The sequence below is a fragment of the Erinaceus europaeus genome (assembly GCF_950295315.1).
Source record: "Erinaceus europaeus chromosome 5 unlocalized genomic scaffold, mEriEur2.1 SUPER_5_unloc_1, whole genome shotgun sequence".
NCBI lineage: Eukaryota > Metazoa > Chordata > Mammalia > Eulipotyphla > Erinaceidae > Erinaceus > Erinaceus europaeus.
This window is the reverse complement of record NW_026647112.1, coordinates 440,133-457,689: the sequence shown is the minus strand read 5'-3', so window position 1 is coordinate 457,689 and position 17,557 is coordinate 440,133. Positions and strand designations below refer to the sequence as shown.

Below are 17,557 nucleotides of genomic sequence, written 5' to 3'. Positions count from 1 at the left end.
CCTGGGGTCTCTGGGCAGAGCAGGGACCAGGAGCCTGGGGTCTCTGGGCAGAGCAGGGACCAGGAGAGCTGGGGTCTCTGGGCAGAGCAGGGACCAGGAGCCTGGGGTCTCTGGGCAGAGCAGGGACCAGGAGAGCTGGGGTCTCTGGGCAGACAGGGACCAGGAGCCTGGGGTCTCTGGGCAGAGCAGGGACCAGGAGCCTGGGGTCTCTGGGCAGAGCAGGGACCAGGAGCCTGGGGTCTCTGGGCAGAGCAGGGACCAGGAGCCTGGGGTCTCTGGGCAGAGCAGGGACCAGGAGCCTGGGGTCTCTGGGCAGAGCAGGGACCAGGAGCCTGGGGTCTCTGGGCAGAGCAGGGACCAGGAGCCTGGGGTCTCTGGGCAGAGCAGGGACCAGGAGCCTGGGGTCTCTGGGCAGAGCAGGGACCAGGAGCCTGGGGTCTCTGGGCAGAGCAGGGACCAGGAGCCTGGGGTCTCTGGGCAGAGCAGGGACCAGGAGCCTGGGGTCTCTGGGCAGAGCTGGGACCAGGAGCCTGGGGTCTCTGGGCAGAGCAGGGTCCAGGAGCCTGGGGTCTCTGGGCAGAGCAGGGACCAGGAGCCTGGGGTCTCTGGGCAGAGCAGGGACCAGGAGCCTGGGGTCTCTGGGCAGAGCAGGGACCAGGAGCCTGGGGTCTTGGGCAGAGCAGGGACCAGGAGCCTGGGGTCTCTGAGCAGAGCAGGGACCAGGAGCCTGGGGTCTCTGGGCAGAGCTGGGACCAGGAGCCTGGGGTCTCTGGGCAGAGCAGGGTCCAGGAGCCTGGGGTCTCTGGGCAGAGCAGGGACCAGGATCCTGGGGTCTCTGGGCAGAGCAGGGACCAGGAGCCTGGGGTCTTGGGCAGAGCAGGGACCAGGAGCCTGGGGTCTCTGGGCAGAGCAGGGACCAGGAGCCTGGGGTCTCTGGGCAGAGCAGGGACCAGGAGCCTGGGGTCTCTGGGCAGAGCAGGGACCAGGAGCCTGGGGTCTCTGGGCAGAGCAGGGACCAGGAGAGCTGGGGTCTCTGGGCAGAACAAGGACAAGGAGAGCTGGGGTCTCTGGGCAGATGATGCCCAGGCATAAGGTGGGGGCCCAATCTCATTGGATGGGGTGGATGGGGCCAGGTAGGCTTTGTGGTTGCCCCTGTCATCCATGCCTGCGGCCAGCAATAGAAATGACGTGTCCTCACTCTCTCTCTGCTGACCTATGCCCAAGGGTAATGGTTCCCACCTGGCTGCCCCCCCCCAACTACCTGACCCCTGGCACTGCCAGCCCAGTGATCCTCCCAAGAGACCCTCCCCTGTACGTATCTCCTCCCCTCCCCTCCCCAGGAGACCCTCCCCTCTACAGCATCCCCATTGAGAACATCCTGGCCGTGGAGAAGCTGCAGGAGGAGTCCTTCAAGATGAAGAACGTGAGTGCCCCACACCCACACTCTCTGGTCCTGGTTGTCCCGGGTGAGGGCGCGGCCCAGTGGGCAGCCGTGCTCAGAGGCCCCCAACTCCCTCTGCCCCCCAGATGTTCCAGGTGGTGCAGCCCGAGCGGGCCCTGTACATCCAGGCCAACAACTGTGTGGAGGCCAAGGCCTGGACAGACGTCCTCACCAAGGTCAGCCAGTGCAACCAGCGCCGCCTGTCTGTCTACCACCCCTCAGCCTACCTGGGCGGCCACTGGCTGTGCTGCAGGGCGCCCTCAGACACGGCTCCCGGCTGCACCCCCTGTACTGGGTAGGTACCCCCCCACGCACAGCTGGGTACAGGTGGCCGTCTCCTCAGAGCCTGACCCCCATCTTCTGCCCTCATGAGGTGGGGCTACCCTCCTCCAACAAGAATCCCTGATTGCCACACCCCTCCAAGCCTACCCCCACCCCTTCCTAGGGGTCCTGAGCTGGGCTGGGGCTTGGGAGCAGGACCAGACCCCCAAGCCAGGCTGGGGAGTGGGGCTAAGGCTGGGGAGTTGGACCAGGTTCCCCAAGTGGGGCTGGGGAACATAGCTGAGCAGAGCTGGGGACTGTAGAGTGGACATGGGGGCAGGGGAGCAGGGCTGGGCATTAGGGAGCAAGGGTGGGGGCTGGAGAGCCGGGCTAGGGCCTGGAGAGCAGAGCTGGGGGCTGGGGAGCAGGGCTGGGGGCTGGGGAGCAGGGCTGGGGGCTGGGGAGCAGGGCTGGGGCTGGGGAGCAGGGCTGGGGCCAGGAGAGCAGGGCTGGGGCCAGGAGAGCAGGGCTGGGGGCTTGGGAGCAGGGCTGGGGACTGGGGAGCAGGGCTGGGGGCTGGGGAGCAGGGTTCGGGGCTGGGGAACAGAGCTGGGGCCTGGAGAGTAGAGCTGGGGGCTGGGGAGCAGGACTGGGGAGCAGGGCTGGGGACTGGGGAGCAGGGCTGGGGCCTGGAGAGCAGAGCTGGGGGCTGGGGAGCAGGGCTGGGGGCTTGGGAGCAGGGCTGGGGGCTGGAGAGCAGAGCTGGGAGCTGGGGAGCAGAGCTGGTGGCTGGAGACCAGAGCTGGGGGCTGAGGAGCAGAGCTGGGGAGCAGGGCTGGGGGCTGGGGATCATGGCTGGGAGCTGGGGAGCAGGGCTGGAGACTGGGGAGCAGGGCTGGGGACTGGGGAGCTGGGCTGGGGGCTGGGGAGCAGGGCTTGGGGCTGGGGAGCAGAGCTGGGGCTGGGGAGCAGGGCTGGGTGCTGGGGAGCAGAGCTGGGGAGCAGAGCTGGGAGCAGGGCTCGGGCTGCGGAGTAGGGCTGGGAGCTGGGGAGCAGGGCTTGGGGCTGGGGAGCAGAGCTGGGGCTGGGGAGCAGGGCTGGGTGCTGGGGAGCAGAGCTGGGAGCAGGGCTGGGGCTGCGGAGTAGGGCTGGGAGCTGGGGAGCAGGGCTTGGGGCTGGGGAGCAGAGCTGGGGCTGGGGAGCAGGGCTGGCTGCTGGGGAGCAGAGCTGGGGAGCAGAGCTGGGGCTGTGCCCTGACCAGAGGGGCAGTGATCAGGGGCTAGGAACCTAAAAGACCGGGAATGACGGGACAAGAGACACGAAAGAACGACAGTAAGACAGGTTTCTGATCAAGCTGAAAATTTTTATTGTGTTCACAGGCATTATAAGGCTTTGGGAAAAAGTGGGGGGGAAGTGCTGGAGGAGGAGGAGGGGGAGCAATCTTCAAAGGGGATTGATCCTTGCAACATACAATGGCTGAAACCATGTTTGCTACCACAACTATGTGTTGTGTCACTGTTTCTGATAAATGATCTACCTGAGGGGAAAATGGCCTGCCCAGGGGGGAAATGAAACTTGTCTCGAGGGCTTCCATTGTTTCAAAGCTTATCATCTATCAAGCAGAGAAATGGCTCCTGGCATCTCATCCCTTTGTTATAATTTAACTTGAGGCAGGCAGTCGGGGTGAGGAGCAGAGACCTTAACAGCAGGTTTGGTGGGCGTAACCAGAGGGGCGAAATATTGACCCGATTCCTCCCGCGGGGTGAGTGCAAAACCAATCTTCCCGCATCTTATAAGGCTCTCGGTGTCTTTTTGTGGAGGGGAGGCAGAGCCAGGATTTCTAGGGAAACAATTTTTTGTTGCTGACACCAACCTCCATGCAAATCAGGTTTGCTTCACGGGGGACTCAGAGGCAGACTATAGGGTCCTCCCCCTGCAGTGCTTTGCCTTGCACCCCTTACTGGTGTCCTTGCCCTGCCAAGGTTGGATGTCTCGATGCATAATTCTGAGTTTTATGACATCCGAAAGGGAGGTCTGTCATCCTCAGGTTCAGCCAGGCCTCTATCAGCCAAATCAAGTCTGTGATAATGTATTTGCAAAGGTTTTGATGCCAAGGAGTCAATCTGCCGTTTTATAAAATCAGTAATCTTATTAAAAATAAAGGGTCCTAAGGTAACCATTAACAGAAGACTAATCAAGGGTCCTACGATTGAGGGCAGCCAAGTAAAAAAGGGAGAATTCATCCATGATTGTGCAAAGGAAGGGTCATATCTGTTTCTCAAATCTCGACTAAGTGTTTGTAGGTTTCTGACATTTTCTTCTATAACTCCTGATTCATTAATGTAAAAACAACATTCTTCTTGTAAAGCTAGGCAGGTTCCTCCCTTTTCTGCCGTCAAAAGGTCAAGAGCTCGCCTGTTCTGTAAAGTGACCTTTGCCAGTGACGTGATCTGTCTCTGTAATGACTCTAGACTATTTGTGGTGGAATCTATGACTTGCTGTAATTTGTTAGAAAAATCATGGGAGGAGTAGATAGAATTTCCTAGTGCCCCACCAGCTATGCCGGTAGAGGTAGCTAAGCCTATGCCAATTATCAATGGAAGGAAAACAGCTCTTTTATGAGTGGAGTGTAAGAGCCATGCAAACTCGTCAGGTTCATATAAAGTGAGTTGGGGGACTATAGCTACTATGAGGCAGGGTCCAGGGGTAGTGGTATTTATGCTAGTCAGAAGTGTCCCACAGCACCAGAAGTAAGCTAATGGGGGGGCTGTATGGACAGCGCTTACAGAGACATTGTGGGTGCAGGTGAAATTAACAGAGCCAGAGTTGCTGGTATAAAGGCACACCAGTATGAATGAACTGCCTATGTGTTCTAGAAAAAGCGGGACTGAGGGGATGGAGGGATGGGGCCCCATAGGGGTTTTTTTTGTGGTGGCCTCCAGGGAAGCTGGAGGCGTGTTGTTTAAAGGTGCTGCTGCAAGAATGGGTCGTGAGAGGGATGCACACAGCAAGCAACGGGAAGTGTTGAGAACAATCTGAGAATGATTTAAAAGATCAATTGCATATTGAAGATAAAGGGGCCAGGTAGCCCATTTTTTAGTGACTTCCATGGCCGAATTTGTTTGGAAAGCTGAATGGAGCTTATTTTCTGTTTCTGTAATGGTTTGATTTACTTGTTCTCTGTGCTCGGCCAACGCCAATTGTCGGGAGATATGTATAGTTCCTGTAGGATATGTGGAGTATCCATCATTATATAATTTACCTGTAACTCCCTCTTGCCAACGGGTATCCCAGGGATCAGAAATCTGAACAGTAAACTGGGACCCTTGTAATCTGAGAATACTGGGCTTTCCTGCTTTGGTTCTTGGCGAGTGGGCATCATGGAGAATGCAGGACCAATAGCGGCAGCCTCCATAAGTGGAAACATCAGTGAGGCATCCGCTCCTGTCTTTATTATCAAAGGGAAAGCAGGCATAAGGCCGATAGGTGCTAGATATAGTTTTGGGAGAAATATTAATAACAACAGTCTCCCGGCAACCTTTAGGAGGACAGCGTGCCGTGCCAATGTTTTGGACTGTGGTGTGTGAGTCCGTAGTTTGTGTCTCTCTAACCTGGAATTCCCACTGATAAACAAGAGCTGCACGGGTGGGAACAGCCAATAATAGGGGCAGGTAGAGAAGACAAGGAAGCATCACACGGCTGGACTTCTTTGGAGCCATCTTCAGATTGTTGAGTTGTTTTCCTGAAAACAAGAGAAGAAAAAAGGCCTTGGGAACTTAACATTCTTGGGCACGGAATGCATTAGTAACTCTTGGGGCTTTAGGGAAGTGTATCAACACTGTTTTTAGGAAGAGCAATCTACCCTTGAGGGTGAGATTCCGTTGACTTGTCTAACAAGTCTTTCAGGAAGCCACCTAGGAGCTCCTTCATTTTGATCATATATGCAGGCTGAACCACGTCCCCATATGAGGACAGGGTCGGGACCCTTCCATTGCGAGGTCAGGGGATCACACCACCTGACCATGGCTTGTCTATCCTGGGTCTCTGGGTGCCAGAGACGGTCAGCAGCAGATCTTTCTTGTGCATCGAGATTGAGAAAATTAAGAACAAAAGGAGCATGGTTGAGGATATTACGTGGCGCTCCACGAGTTTCATAGAGGGAAGTCTTTTTGACTTTATGCAGAGTTGCCTTAAGTGTTTGGTGAGCTCGTTCTACAATGTCTTGGCCCTGAGGGTTATAGGGGATGCCAGTGATATGTTTAATACAGAGTTTCTGGCAGAAGGCCTGAAATTTTTTTCCCGTGTATCCCGAACCATTGTCTGTCTTGACCACCTTATGTTTGCAAATGACTGAAAGGCATTGAAGGACATGAGCAATAACATTTTTTGAGGCCTCTCCAGTATGGAGGGAGGCAAAGATAAAGCCACTAAAGGTATCAACAGTAACATGAATGTATTTAAGTTTTCCAAATTCATTAAAGTGAGTAACATCCATTTGCCAAATTTCATTTAGAACCAGTCCACGTGGATTAACTCCAATGTGAGGGACTGGGAGTGAGATAGAACAGTCAGGGCAATTTTTAACAATTTCACGAGCTTGGTCACGGGTAACCTTGTATGCAAGGCGAAGGGTCTGAGAGTTAAGGTGGTGGAGAGAATGGGCCTGTTGTGCTAGGGAAACGGGGTCAGCAAGTACGGGGTAAGTTAGCTGAGTGGCAGCATCTGCCAGTGCATTTCCTTCAGAGAGGGGACCAGGTAACAGTGTGTGAACACACAAATGGCCTATGAAAAAAGGGCAGGTTCGAGCAACAATTAAGGAGCGCAATGTTACAAATAAGGGAGAAGCATTGGTGGAAGATTTGATAAAAGGAACAGTCTCTAACAAGGGCACTGAATGAGCAGCATAGGCACTGTCTGTATATAGGTTAAAGGGCTGGGAATGCAATTCCTGAAACACTTTGATGATAGCATAAAGTTCAACAAGCTGAGCTGAAGTGTAAGGGGAGAGGCAGGAGGCAGGGTTCCCATCAATCACGTAGGCTGCAATTCCATTAGCAGAGCCGTCAGTAAATACCAAGGAGGCCTTATCAAGAGGCTGGGTGGCTGTTACTTTGGGGAACACAAAGGGCTGTACAGCAGCAAATTGTAGCAGGGGATTGTTGGGATAATGATTATCAATGGTGCCTGAGAAGGAGGCACATGCAATAGGCCAGTCATCAGAGGCTTGGAGCAACCTTCAAGCTGATCTTTAGTGTAGGGTAAGATAAGAGAGTCAGGATCTTTCCCAAAATATTGACGGCTCAATTTACGTGCTTTTATAATCAGCTGTGCAATCAGGAATGGATATGTGGCAAGCACTTTTTGAGGGGAAGCGGGCAGATGAACCCATAGTAGGGGGTGCCCCTTATCTTTCGCCATAAGTGAGTTTTGCCAGAAAACACCAGTGGGCGTATGAGAAGTGGAACAGATAACAAACAGCAGGGGTGTATTATAGTCAATTTGAAAAACAGTGTGTTCTTGTATGGAGCGGTTTATAAGGGTTAAGGAAGCTTGGGCTTCAGGGGAAAGTTTTCTGGGAGACGATGGGTTTGGGTCACCGTTAAGGATTTCATTTAGGGGGAGCAGGGCATGAGTGGGCAATTTTAAATATGGTCTAAGCCATTGAATGTCACCTAAAAGTTTTTGGAAGTCATTTAAGGTCTGTAAATGGGAGGCGCGTAGTTGAATTCATGGGGTTAGCACACGGTGGTGAAGCAATTCATATCCTAAGTAGGTATAAGGGTCAGCTATTTGTACTTTATCGGGGGCAACTTGAAGTCCTCTATTTGAAAGGCTGGCTGTCAGGTCTTCTAGGCCTAGGAATAGGCTGTCCTTTTGGGGAGCAGCCAAAAGAATGTCGTCCATATAATGTAGGATGTATATGGAAGGCCATTTTTGTCTAATTGGAGCAACAGCCTGATCAACAAATTTTTGACAAAGGGTAGGGCTATTGGCCATGCCTTGTGGTGATACTTTCCATTGATAACGGGGCATAGGGCCCTGAAAATTTATTTGGGGTATGCTGAAGGCAAAATGGGGCCTGTCATCAGGGTGTAAGGGAATAGTGAAGAAACAATCTTTGAGATCAATAACTATTTTAAAATAGCCAGAGGGGATTGCTACAGGGGAGGGTAGGCCCGGTTGAAGGGCCCCCATAGGGAACATTACTTTGTTAATAGCTCTCAAGTCTTGTAATAATCGCCATTTTCCTGATTTCTTTTTTATGACAAAAATTGGGGTATTCCATGGGGAGGTGGTTGGCTCTATGTGACCTGCAGCAAGCTGCTCCTGCACTAGCGTCAGTGCTGCTTTGGCTTTTTCTTGTGTTAAAGGCCATTGATCAACCCATATGGGAACACTTGTTTTCCAGGCAATTTTTTCTGCATGGGGTGCAGGTATGTCAATGGCCATTAGGAAAAAGGCGAAGGGGGAGGGATACCCAGCCCCGACCGATCTGTTCTTTGGACGACTGTAAGGGGATCTCTAATTCCTTGAGAGTTTTTTCCTAATCCTCTTCCCGGGAGAAAACCTTGATTTAACATCTGCTGGGTAACTTTTTCATTGGGGCTGCACATAATAACATTCATTTGAGAGAGAATATCACGACCCCAGAGATTAACTGGCAGCCCAGGGATAACAAATGGAGTAACAGAGCCAGTATTGCCTTCCCTTCTTCATCTGACCAAGTAAGAGCCTGGGAGCTGACTTTGGGGTCAGTGGACTGGCCTATGCCTTTTAAATGGGTGTGAGAGGCCGTTAAGGGCCAAGTGTGCGGCCAGTCTTTTTCAGAAATAACTGTGGCATCAGCCCCTGTGTCTATAATACCAGTAAAAGGTTTGCCATTTAAAAATAATTTTAAGGAGGGGCGGTTGAGGGAAACCTGTTGGACCCAATATGTATCTGAAGACCCAGGGGGGTCATTGAGACGGGACTGTTTATGGAAATTGTTATTAAGGTGTTGTAAGGGAAGTAATATTAACTGTGCTAAACGCTCACTGGGTGGAATGACCTGTGTGTCTTCCTGAGAGGAGGCAATAACTTTAATTTCTCCAGTGAAGTCTTTATCAACAACTCCAGGGACCACATGCAGACCTCGGAGGGTGAAACTAGCTCTTCCTAATATGAGGCCAAACAAATTTGGGGGGAGAGGGCCAAAAACTCCAGTATTTATGGTCTGAGGGCCTGTATCGGCGGTTAATATTGCGCGGGAGGTGGCACAGAGGTCCAGTCCTGCGGTGGCTCTCCAGAGACTAGAGACTGATCTGCGGAGGCATTGGGAGTTGGCTGGGGAGGGGGAAGCGGCTGGAGCGGTTGCTGAAGTGGTTGGGCTGGAGCCCGAGAGACAAACCTGATAGCCCCAGGGTTTGTCCTTTGTGTGGGGGCCAGGGGCCGGCCCGCAGGAAGTTTCCCGGGGGTTTAAGAATTGGCCCTGGATGTTAGTTTTCGATTTGCATTCAGAGGCCCAGTGTCTGCCCCTGTGGCAGCGCGGACAAACTGTTGCCGGAAGAGGGCGCTCTGACACAGGATGTTGAATTTGGGCAGTAGCCGTGCACTCTCTCATAAAATGGCCAGGCTGTTTGCAGTTACAGCAAGTCCTATTATGTTGGCCGGCGCCTGCAGCAAAATTATTATTACGGAGGGCGACCCCGATGGCGAGCCCAAGCGCATGTGTAGTGCCGATGCCGGAGCAAAGCTTAACATAATCAGCAAGAGTGCCACGCCTGTGAGGACAGGGTTAGCATTTTCAAAAGCCAAATGTTTAACAAAAGGATTATCGGTTTCCTCACCTCCGAAAAGCCTCTCTGCTGCCTCAATTAGGCGGCTGATAAAATCACTGTAGGGCTCTTCTGGGCCTCGTCTAATTTTTGCCAGAGAAGTAGTGGTCGATCCCTTAGGGGGAGGCGTTCCCATGCTTTTAGGCCAGCCTGCTGTATCTGGGTGAGCAAGCCGTGTGGGAAATGGGCTTGAGCCTCATTGGAATTATAAGGGCTCTCACCAACAAGTTTTTTAAGGGTCCATGTTTTTGAGGAGTCTTTTTTCTCATTGCGCTGGGCCATGTCTCTACAATTTTCTATGAATTCAATTCTCCAGGAGACGTAGCCTCCTCCACTAAGAGCAGCACGAGCCAACCGATTCCAGTCATTAGAAGTGAGCCATTTATTACTAAATCCTTCTAACAAGGTTATGGTAAAGGGAGCGGTCGGACCATAATTAGCAACTGCCGCTTTTAGTTTTTCTAAGTATTTAAGATTTAGACTTTTATATTTTTGAGAATCATTATAATTATTTAGATTTTTATGCTTTTGAGAGCAATTATCATCGTCTGAATTTGATTGGGCTTTGTCATCTTCAGTTTTAGAGGGGGCGGGAGGTTCTGGGAGATTATCATCACTACCAACATCTGAGTCTGGGGGGTTCTTCAGGATTTTCTATTTGTATAGAGTCCTCATGTGCAGGGTCAGTTTGAGCCTGGCTCCGAGTAACAGGGAAAGCTAGAACTGGTCTTGATTTGGATGGTTTAGTTTTAGTTTTAGTTTTAGGGATTGGGTTTAAGTTTTTTGGGTTTAGGTTTTTTGGTGAGGCTAAAAATGTAAGTCCTTCTGTAACTGCAGCTATTTCTTTCATTAATTGAAGCTGCTCTCTCCGGTCAGCAAGGACCTTGCAGAGGGTGGAAATTCCTGTAAGGGCTCCTGAGCGTGCCCGCCTGACAGAGGGATTGTCAAGGAGAGGGTCAGGCTGGAGAGCAGGGGCATGGATATAGGGAGGGGAATTAAAGGGAGGAGGACACCAATCAGGACTGTAGTATCTGGCAGCCTCTTTTTCTAGCAAAGCCTCATTCTCTGCGGGAAGTGCTTCAGGAGAGGGGGGGTTTTATAAAACTGGATAGAGGCGGGGGAAAGAATGCTGGGTTTCATTCTCATGTGAATTAGCAATAGGAGGGTCAATGGAGGGAACTTTAGTGAGTGAGGTGGAACCTGTAGGGAGGGGGACAGGGCTTTTACTTTCAATGGGTGCTGGGAGGCTTTTATTTTGACTGGGTACTGGGGGATCAAGATCAATAACCACAGAAGGGCATGGGGATGGGGACTTTGTCCTGGACGGTGGACCTTTTCACCCTCTGTAATAAAGTTTTTAATATCAGGGTGATTATTATAAAATTTTTAAGATATCATTAATTAAATTCCAGTAACAAAAGGCAGAAACAGGTACACATTCAGGACCAAAAGGCTGATAGTGATCGTTAAGACAGTCACCAATTCTCCTCCAACGCTTCTCATCTATAGTGCCTTCCTGGGGGAACCAGGGGCAAATATTTCCAATATAATCTAAAAACGTCTTTAATTCTTTCTTTTTAACCCTAGTTCCTCATGTCTTGAATGACTCCTTGAATAAATGAATAAATGAATAAATCTTAATGAATAAATCTTGTTTGCTAAATTTATGTCCCATGGTATTGCTTACCTCAGCCGCTGTGACACTCTCCTCCAGATGCGACTCACGGTTGGGTAGTTCCGTGGTGGTCTATGCGAGTCTTTGCGTTACTCCCTCGGGCACGGTGACTCGGTGAATTCGGGTAGGCCTACCCTCTCGATCAGCGGAGTTCCTAGGTCCAGAAGGCTTCTGCGCCCCACGCTCGGGCGCCAGATGCCCCGACCAGCGGGGCGGTGAGCAGGGGCTAGGAACCCAAAAAGACCTAGAATGATAGGGACATGAGACATGAAGGAACGACAGTAAGACAGGTTTCTGATCAAGCTGCCAAATTTTATTGTGTTCACAGGCATTATAAGGCTTTGGGAAAAAGTGGGGGGGAAGTGCTGGAGGAGGAGGAGGAGGGGGAGCAATCTTCAAAGGGGAATGTTCCTTGCAACATACAATGGCCAAAACCATGTTTGCTACCACAACTATGTGTTGCGTCACTGTTTCTGATAAATGGTCTACCTGAGGGGAAATGGCCTGCCCAGGGGAAATGAAACTTGTCTCGAGGGCTTCCATTGTTTCAAAGCTTATCATCTATCAAGCAGAGAAATGGCTCCTGGCAGGGCTGGGGGCTGGGGAGCAGAGCTGGGGGCTGGGGAGCAGGGCTGGGGGCTGGAGAGCAAGGCTGGGTGCTGGGGAGCAGGACTGGGTGCTGGAGAGCAGGGCTGGGTGCTGGGGAGCAGGGCTGGGGGCTGGGGAGCAGGGCTGGGGCCTGGGGAGCAGGGCTGGGGGCTGGGGAGCAGGGCTGGGTGCTGGGGAGCAGGGCTGGGTGCTGGAGAGCAGGGCTGGGTGCTGGGGAGCAGGGCTGGGGGCTGGAGAGCAGGGCTGGGTGCTGGGGAGCAGAGCTGGGGGCTGGGGAGCAGGGCTGGGGCCTGGGGAGCAGGACTGGGGGCTGGAGAGCAGGGCTGGGTGCTGGGGAGCAGGGCTGGGGGCTGGGGAGCAGAGCTGGGGGCTGGGGAGCAGGGCTGGGGCCTGGGGAGCAGGGCTGGGGGCTGGAGAGCAGGGCTGGGCACTGGAGAGCAGGGCTGGAGGCTGGAGAGCAGGGCTGGGGGCTGGGGAGCAGGGCAGGGGTCTGGGGTGCTGGGCGGGGGTCTGGGGAGCAGGGCGGGGGTCTGGGGAGCAGGGCTGGGGGCTGGGGAGCAGGGCTGGGGGCTGGGGAGCAGGGCTGGGGTCTGGGGTACTGGGCTGGGGTCTGGGGAGCAGGGCTGGGGGCTGTGGAGCAGGGCTGGGGTCTGGGGAGCAGGGCTGGGGTCGGGTGCTGGGCTGGGGTCTGGGGAGCAGGGCTGGGGGCTGGGGAGCAGGGCTGGGGTTGCAGGGCTGGGGCCTGGAGAGCAGAGCTGGGGGCTGGGGAGCAGGGCTGGGGGCTGGGGAGCAGGGTTGGGGGCTGGGGAGCAGGGCTGGGGGCTGGGGAGCAGGGCTGGGAGCTGGAGAGCAGGGCTGGGGGCTGGGGAGCAGGGCTGGGGCCTGGGGAGCAGGGCTGGGGGCTGGGTAGCAGGGCTGGGGCCTGGGGAGCAGGGCTGGGGGCTGGGGAGCAGGGCTGGGGGCTGGGGAGCAGGGCTGGGGGCTGGGGAGCAGGGCTGGGGGCTGGAGAGCAGGGCTGGGGGCTGGGGAGCAGGGCTGGGGGCTGGGGAGCAGGGTTGGGGGCTGGGGAGCAGGGCTGCGGGCTGGGGAGCAGGCCTGGGTGCTGGAGAGCAGGGCTGGGGGCTGGGTAGCAGGGCTGGGGCCTGGGGAGCAGGGCTGGTGGCTGGAGAGCAGGGCTAGGAGCTGGGGAGCAGGGCTGGGTCTGGGGAGCAGGGCTGGGGTCCTGGGGAGCAGGGCTGGTGGCTGGAGAGCAGGGCTGGGGGCTGGGGAGCAGGGCTGGGGCCTGGGGAGCAGGGCTGGGGGCTGGGTAGCAGGGCTGGGGCCTGGGGAGCAGGGCTGGGTGCTGGGGAGCAGGGCTGGGGGCTGGGGAGCAGGGCTGGGGGCTGGGGAGCAGGGCTGGGGGCTGGAGAGCAGGGCTGGGGGCTGGGGAGCAGGGCTGGGGGCTGGGGAGCAGGGCTGGGGGCTGGAGAGCAGCACTGGGGGCTGGGGAGCAGGGCTGGGGGCTGGGGTGCTGGGCTGCGGTCTGGGGAGCAGGGCTGGGGGCTGGGGAGCAGGGCTGGGGTTGCAGGGCTGGGGCCTGGAGAGCAGAGCTGGGGGCTGGGGAGCAGGGCTGAGGGCTGGGGAGCAGGGTTGGGGGCTGGGGAGCAGGGTTGGGGGCTGGGGGCTGGGGAGCAGGGCTGGGGGCTGGGTAGCAGGGCTGGGGCCTGGGGAGCAGGGCTGGGGGCTGGGGAGCAGGGCTGGGGGCTGGGGAGCAGGGCTGGGGAGCAGGGCTGGGGCCTGGGGAGCAGGGCTGGGGGCTGGGGAGCAGGGCTGAGGGCTGGGGAGCAGGGCTGGGGAGCAGGGCTGTGGGCTGGGGAGCAGGGCTGGGGCCTGGAGAGCAGAGCTGGGGGCGGGGGAGCAGGGCTGGGGGCTGGGGAGCAGGGCTGGGGGCTGGGGAGCAGAGCTGGGAGCTGGGGAGCAGGGTTTGGGTCTGGGGTGCAGGGCTGGGGTGCAGGGCTGGTGGCTGGGGAGCAGGGCTGGGTGCTGGGGTGCTGGGCTGGGGGCTGGGGAGCAGGGCTGGGGGCTGGGGTTGCAGGGCTGGGGCCTGGAGAGCAGAGCTAGGGGCTGGGGAGCAGGGCTGGGGGCTGGGGAGCAGGGCGGGTTGCTGGGGAGCAGGGCTGGGGGCTGGGGAGCAGGGTTGGGGGCTGGGGAGCAGGGCTGGGGGCTGGGGAGCAGGGCTGGGGGCTGGGGAGCAGGGCTGGGGGCTGGAGAGCAGGGCTGGGGGCTGGGTAGCAAGGCTGGGGCCTGGGGAGCAGGGCTGGTGGCTGGAGAGCAGGGCTGGGGGCTGGGGAGCAGGGCTGGGGCCTGGGGAGCAGGGCTGGGGGCTGGGTAGCAGGGCTGGGGCCTGGGGAGCAGGGCTGGGTGCTGGGGAGCAGGGCTGGGGGCTGGGGAGCAGGGCTGGGGGCTGGGGAGCAGGGCTGGGGGCTGGGGAGCAGTGCTGGGGGCTGGAGAGCAGGGCTGGGAGCTGGGGAGCAGGGCTGGGTGCTGGGGAGCAGGGCTGGGGGCTGGAGAGCAGCACTGGGGCTGGGGAGCAGGGCTGGGGGCTGGGGAGCAGGGCTGGGGGCTGGGGAGCAGGGCTGGGGGCTGGAGAGCAGGGCTGGGGGCTGGGGAGCAGGGCTGGGGGCTGGGGAGCAGGGCTGGGGGCTGGAGAGCAGCACTGGGGGCTGGGGAGCAGGGCTGGGGGCTGGGGTGCTGGGCTGCGGTCTGGGGAGCAGGGCTGGGGGCTGGGGAGCAGGGCTGGGGTTGCAGGGCTGGGGCCTGGAGAGCAGAGCTGGGGGCTGGGGAGCAGGGCTGAGGGCTGGGGAGCAGGGTTGGGGGCTGGGGAGCAGGGTTGGGGGCTGGGTGCTGGGGAGCAGGGCTGGGGGCTGGGTAGCAGGGCTGGGGCCTGGGGAGCAGGGCTGGGGGCTGGGGAGCAGGGCTGGGGGCTGGGGAGCAGGTCTGGGGAGCAGGGCTGGGGCCTGGGGAGCAGGGCTGGGGGCTGGGGAGCAGGGCTGGGGGCTGGGGAGCAGGGCTGGGGAGCAGGGCTGGGGCCTGGGGAGCAGGGCTGGGGGCTGGGGAGCAGGGCTGGGGGCTGGGGAGCAGGGCTGGGGACTGGGGAGCAGGGCTGGGGGCTGGGGAGCAGGGCTGGGGGCTGGTGAGCAGGGCTGGGGGCTGGGGAACAGGGCTGGGGTGCTGGGCTGGAGGCTGGGGAGCAGGGCTGTGGGCTGGGGAGCAGGGCTGGGGCCTGGAGAGCAGAGCTGGGGGCGGGGGAGCAGGGCTGGGGGCTGGGGAGCAGGGCTGGGGGCTGGGGAGCAGAGCTGGGAGCTGGGGAGCAGGGTTTGGGTCTGGGGTGCAGGGCTGGGGTGCAGGGCTGGTGGCTGGGGAGCAGGGCTGGGTGCTGGGGTGCTGGGCTGGGGGCTGGGGAGCAGGGCTGGGGGCTGGGGAGCAGGGCTGGGGGCTGGCGAGCAGGGCGGGGGGCTGGGGAGCAAGGCTTGGCGCTGGAGAGCAGGACTGGTGGCTGGGGAGCTCGGCTGTGTGCAGGGGAGCAGGGCTGGGGTCTGGGCTGGGGACTGGGGAGCAGGGCTGGGTGCTGGGGAGCAGGTTTGGGGCCTGGGGTGCTGGGCTGGGGGCTGGGTTCAGGGCTGGGGCCTGGAGAGCAAGGCTGGGGAGCAGGGCTGGGGGCTGGGGAGCAGGGTGGGGGCTGGGGAGCAGGGTGGGGGCTGGGCTGCTGGCTGGGGAGCAGGGCTGGGGGCTGGGGAGCAGAGCTGGGGAGCTGTGCTGTGACCTCCGGAAGCCCTGGGATCCTGGCAGGTCACTTTTTGGAGGGCAGGTTTCTGTCCTCTGCATGGGAGGCATGACCCACCAGCTGCTGCCCTCCCTGTGCTGAGTGGCCATCCCTCTCCCTGGCCTGGGCAGCGGCCTCCCAGCTAACATCCAGCTGGACATCGACGGAGACCGCGAGACAGAGCGGATTTACTCGCTGTTCAGCTCCTACATGAGCAGGCTGGAGCACATGCAGGGTGAGAGGGGAGGGGGAGCAGTTTGGAGGCATGTAGGGTGGGGGTGGGGGAGCAGGCTGGAGGCAGCAGGGTGGGGGTGGGGGAGCAGGCTGTCCCCGCGCCCCAAGCCCTGCACTGACCGCAGTCGCCGCCCGCCCGCAGAGGCCTGTGGGAGCAGGTCTGTGTACGACGGGCCTGAGCAGGAGGAGTACTCCAGCTTCCTCATCGACGACCCCCAGGAGACCTACAAGACGCTGCGGCAGGTCATGGTGGGCGTGGGCGCGCTGGAGCGGGAGCACGCCCAGTACCGCAGGGACAAGTTCAAGAAGACCAAGTACGGGAGCCAGTGAGTACGGGGGCTGGGGCCGCCTCGTCGCGCCCACCCCTGCCTCTCCCTCTCCGGGGAGCCCCGGCTGCCCTCCTGTCCCCTCCTCCGCAGGGAGCACCCCATCGGGGACAAGAGCTTCCAGACCTACATCCGGCAGCAGTCAGAGACGTCCACCCATTCCATTTGAGCCGGACTCGGATCTCAGCCCGGGACAGGCAGGGCAGAGCAGTGCCCCCGCTCTGCCGGTGGGGACGTGCGACTGGGCCGCGGGACAGCTCTGCCCAGGACTGGGAGGGGGCTGCGCTAGGCTCAGAGAGCTGCCAGGACACGGGGACAGGGATGGGACAGGGATGCCCTTCCAGAAGCCTGGCCCTGCACCCGCCTTGGCTGCCTGGCTTTGGGTCTGTGGAAGGAGCAGGCCATGCGCCGTCCTCGGGCGTCTCATCTCCTTCAGCCAGCTCCCTGCTCGGAAGGGACCAGCACCCGGGTCCTGCGGCGGGAGTGTGTGCTGGGGCTCGGGGAGGGACCCCGGACCATGGTCCAGCGCTGCCCCTTGGGCAGGGGAGGGGAGGGGAGGGCTGTCCCGCCTCACCGTGTGGCGCCGTCGCCGGGTTGCCCGACTGGCGGCCTTTGCCCATTTGCTTGTGTCCCCACACTCCTACTCACATCTGGAAAGACTTAGTTCAGCCCTCACCTGCTTGTCAGTTGTACAGGTGTGGATGGCTCGGCATATGCGGCTCACAGCTGCAGAAACCGCAGTTTTTACCTGGTGTGTAACTCCACGGTGTTTCTAGGTATTAACCACTCCAAGTGTATTTTACTGGCCAATTAAAGCAGATGTTTTATTTCTGAGGTCTGGCTTGCTCTCCTGGGAGCACACAGGGCTGGGGGGGAGGCAGCTGGAGCTAGGGAACATGCCTGTGACCATAGGTGAGGCCCCAGGGACAGGTGAGGCCCCAGGGGCAGGTGTGACCCCAGGGGCAGGTGAGGCCCCAGGGACAGGTGAGGCCCCAGAGACAGGTGAGGCCCCCAGGGACAGGTGAGGCCCCCAGGGACAGGTGAGGCCCCCAGGGACAGGTGAGGCCCCAGGGACAGGTGAGGCCCCCAGGGACAGGTGAGGCCCCAGGGGCAGGTGAGACCCTAGGGACAGGTGAGACCCCAGGGACAGGTGAGGCCCCAGGGACAGGTGAGGCCCCAGGGACAGGTGAGGCCCCCAGTGACAGGTGAGGCCCCAGAGACAGGTGAGGCCCCAGGGACAGGTGAGGCCCCAGGGACAGGTGAGGCCCCCAGGGACAGGTGAGGCCCCAGAGACAGGTGAGGCCCCAGGGACAGGTGAGGCCCCAGGGACAGGTGAGGCCCCAGGGACAGGTGAGGCCCCCAGGGACAGGTGAGGCCCCAGGGACAGGTGAGGCC

General features: G+C 58.8%; 1 protein-coding gene across 3 annotated transcripts in view; it reads left to right on the top strand.

The window, feature by feature from the left end:
• The window catches only part of RASA3 (RAS p21 protein activator 3), an 83,048-nt gene extending 66,052 nt beyond the window's left edge, over positions 1-16,996 (top strand). For all 3 annotated transcript variants that reach the window (XM_060183726.1, XM_060183725.1, XM_060183727.1), the window contains 5 exons: positions 1,341-1,423; positions 1,528-1,736; positions 15,734-15,837; positions 15,979-16,162; positions 16,256-16,996. In XM_060183726.1, coding sequence (XP_060039709.1) covers positions 1,341-1,423; positions 1,528-1,736; positions 15,734-15,837; positions 15,979-16,162; positions 16,256-16,331 — 656 coding nt within the window. In that variant the 3' untranslated portion in view covers positions 16,332-16,996. The remainder of the gene's footprint in view (positions 1-1,340; positions 1,424-1,527; positions 1,737-15,733; positions 15,838-15,978; positions 16,163-16,255) is intronic.
• Positions 16,997-17,557: the final 561 nt, after the last annotated feature.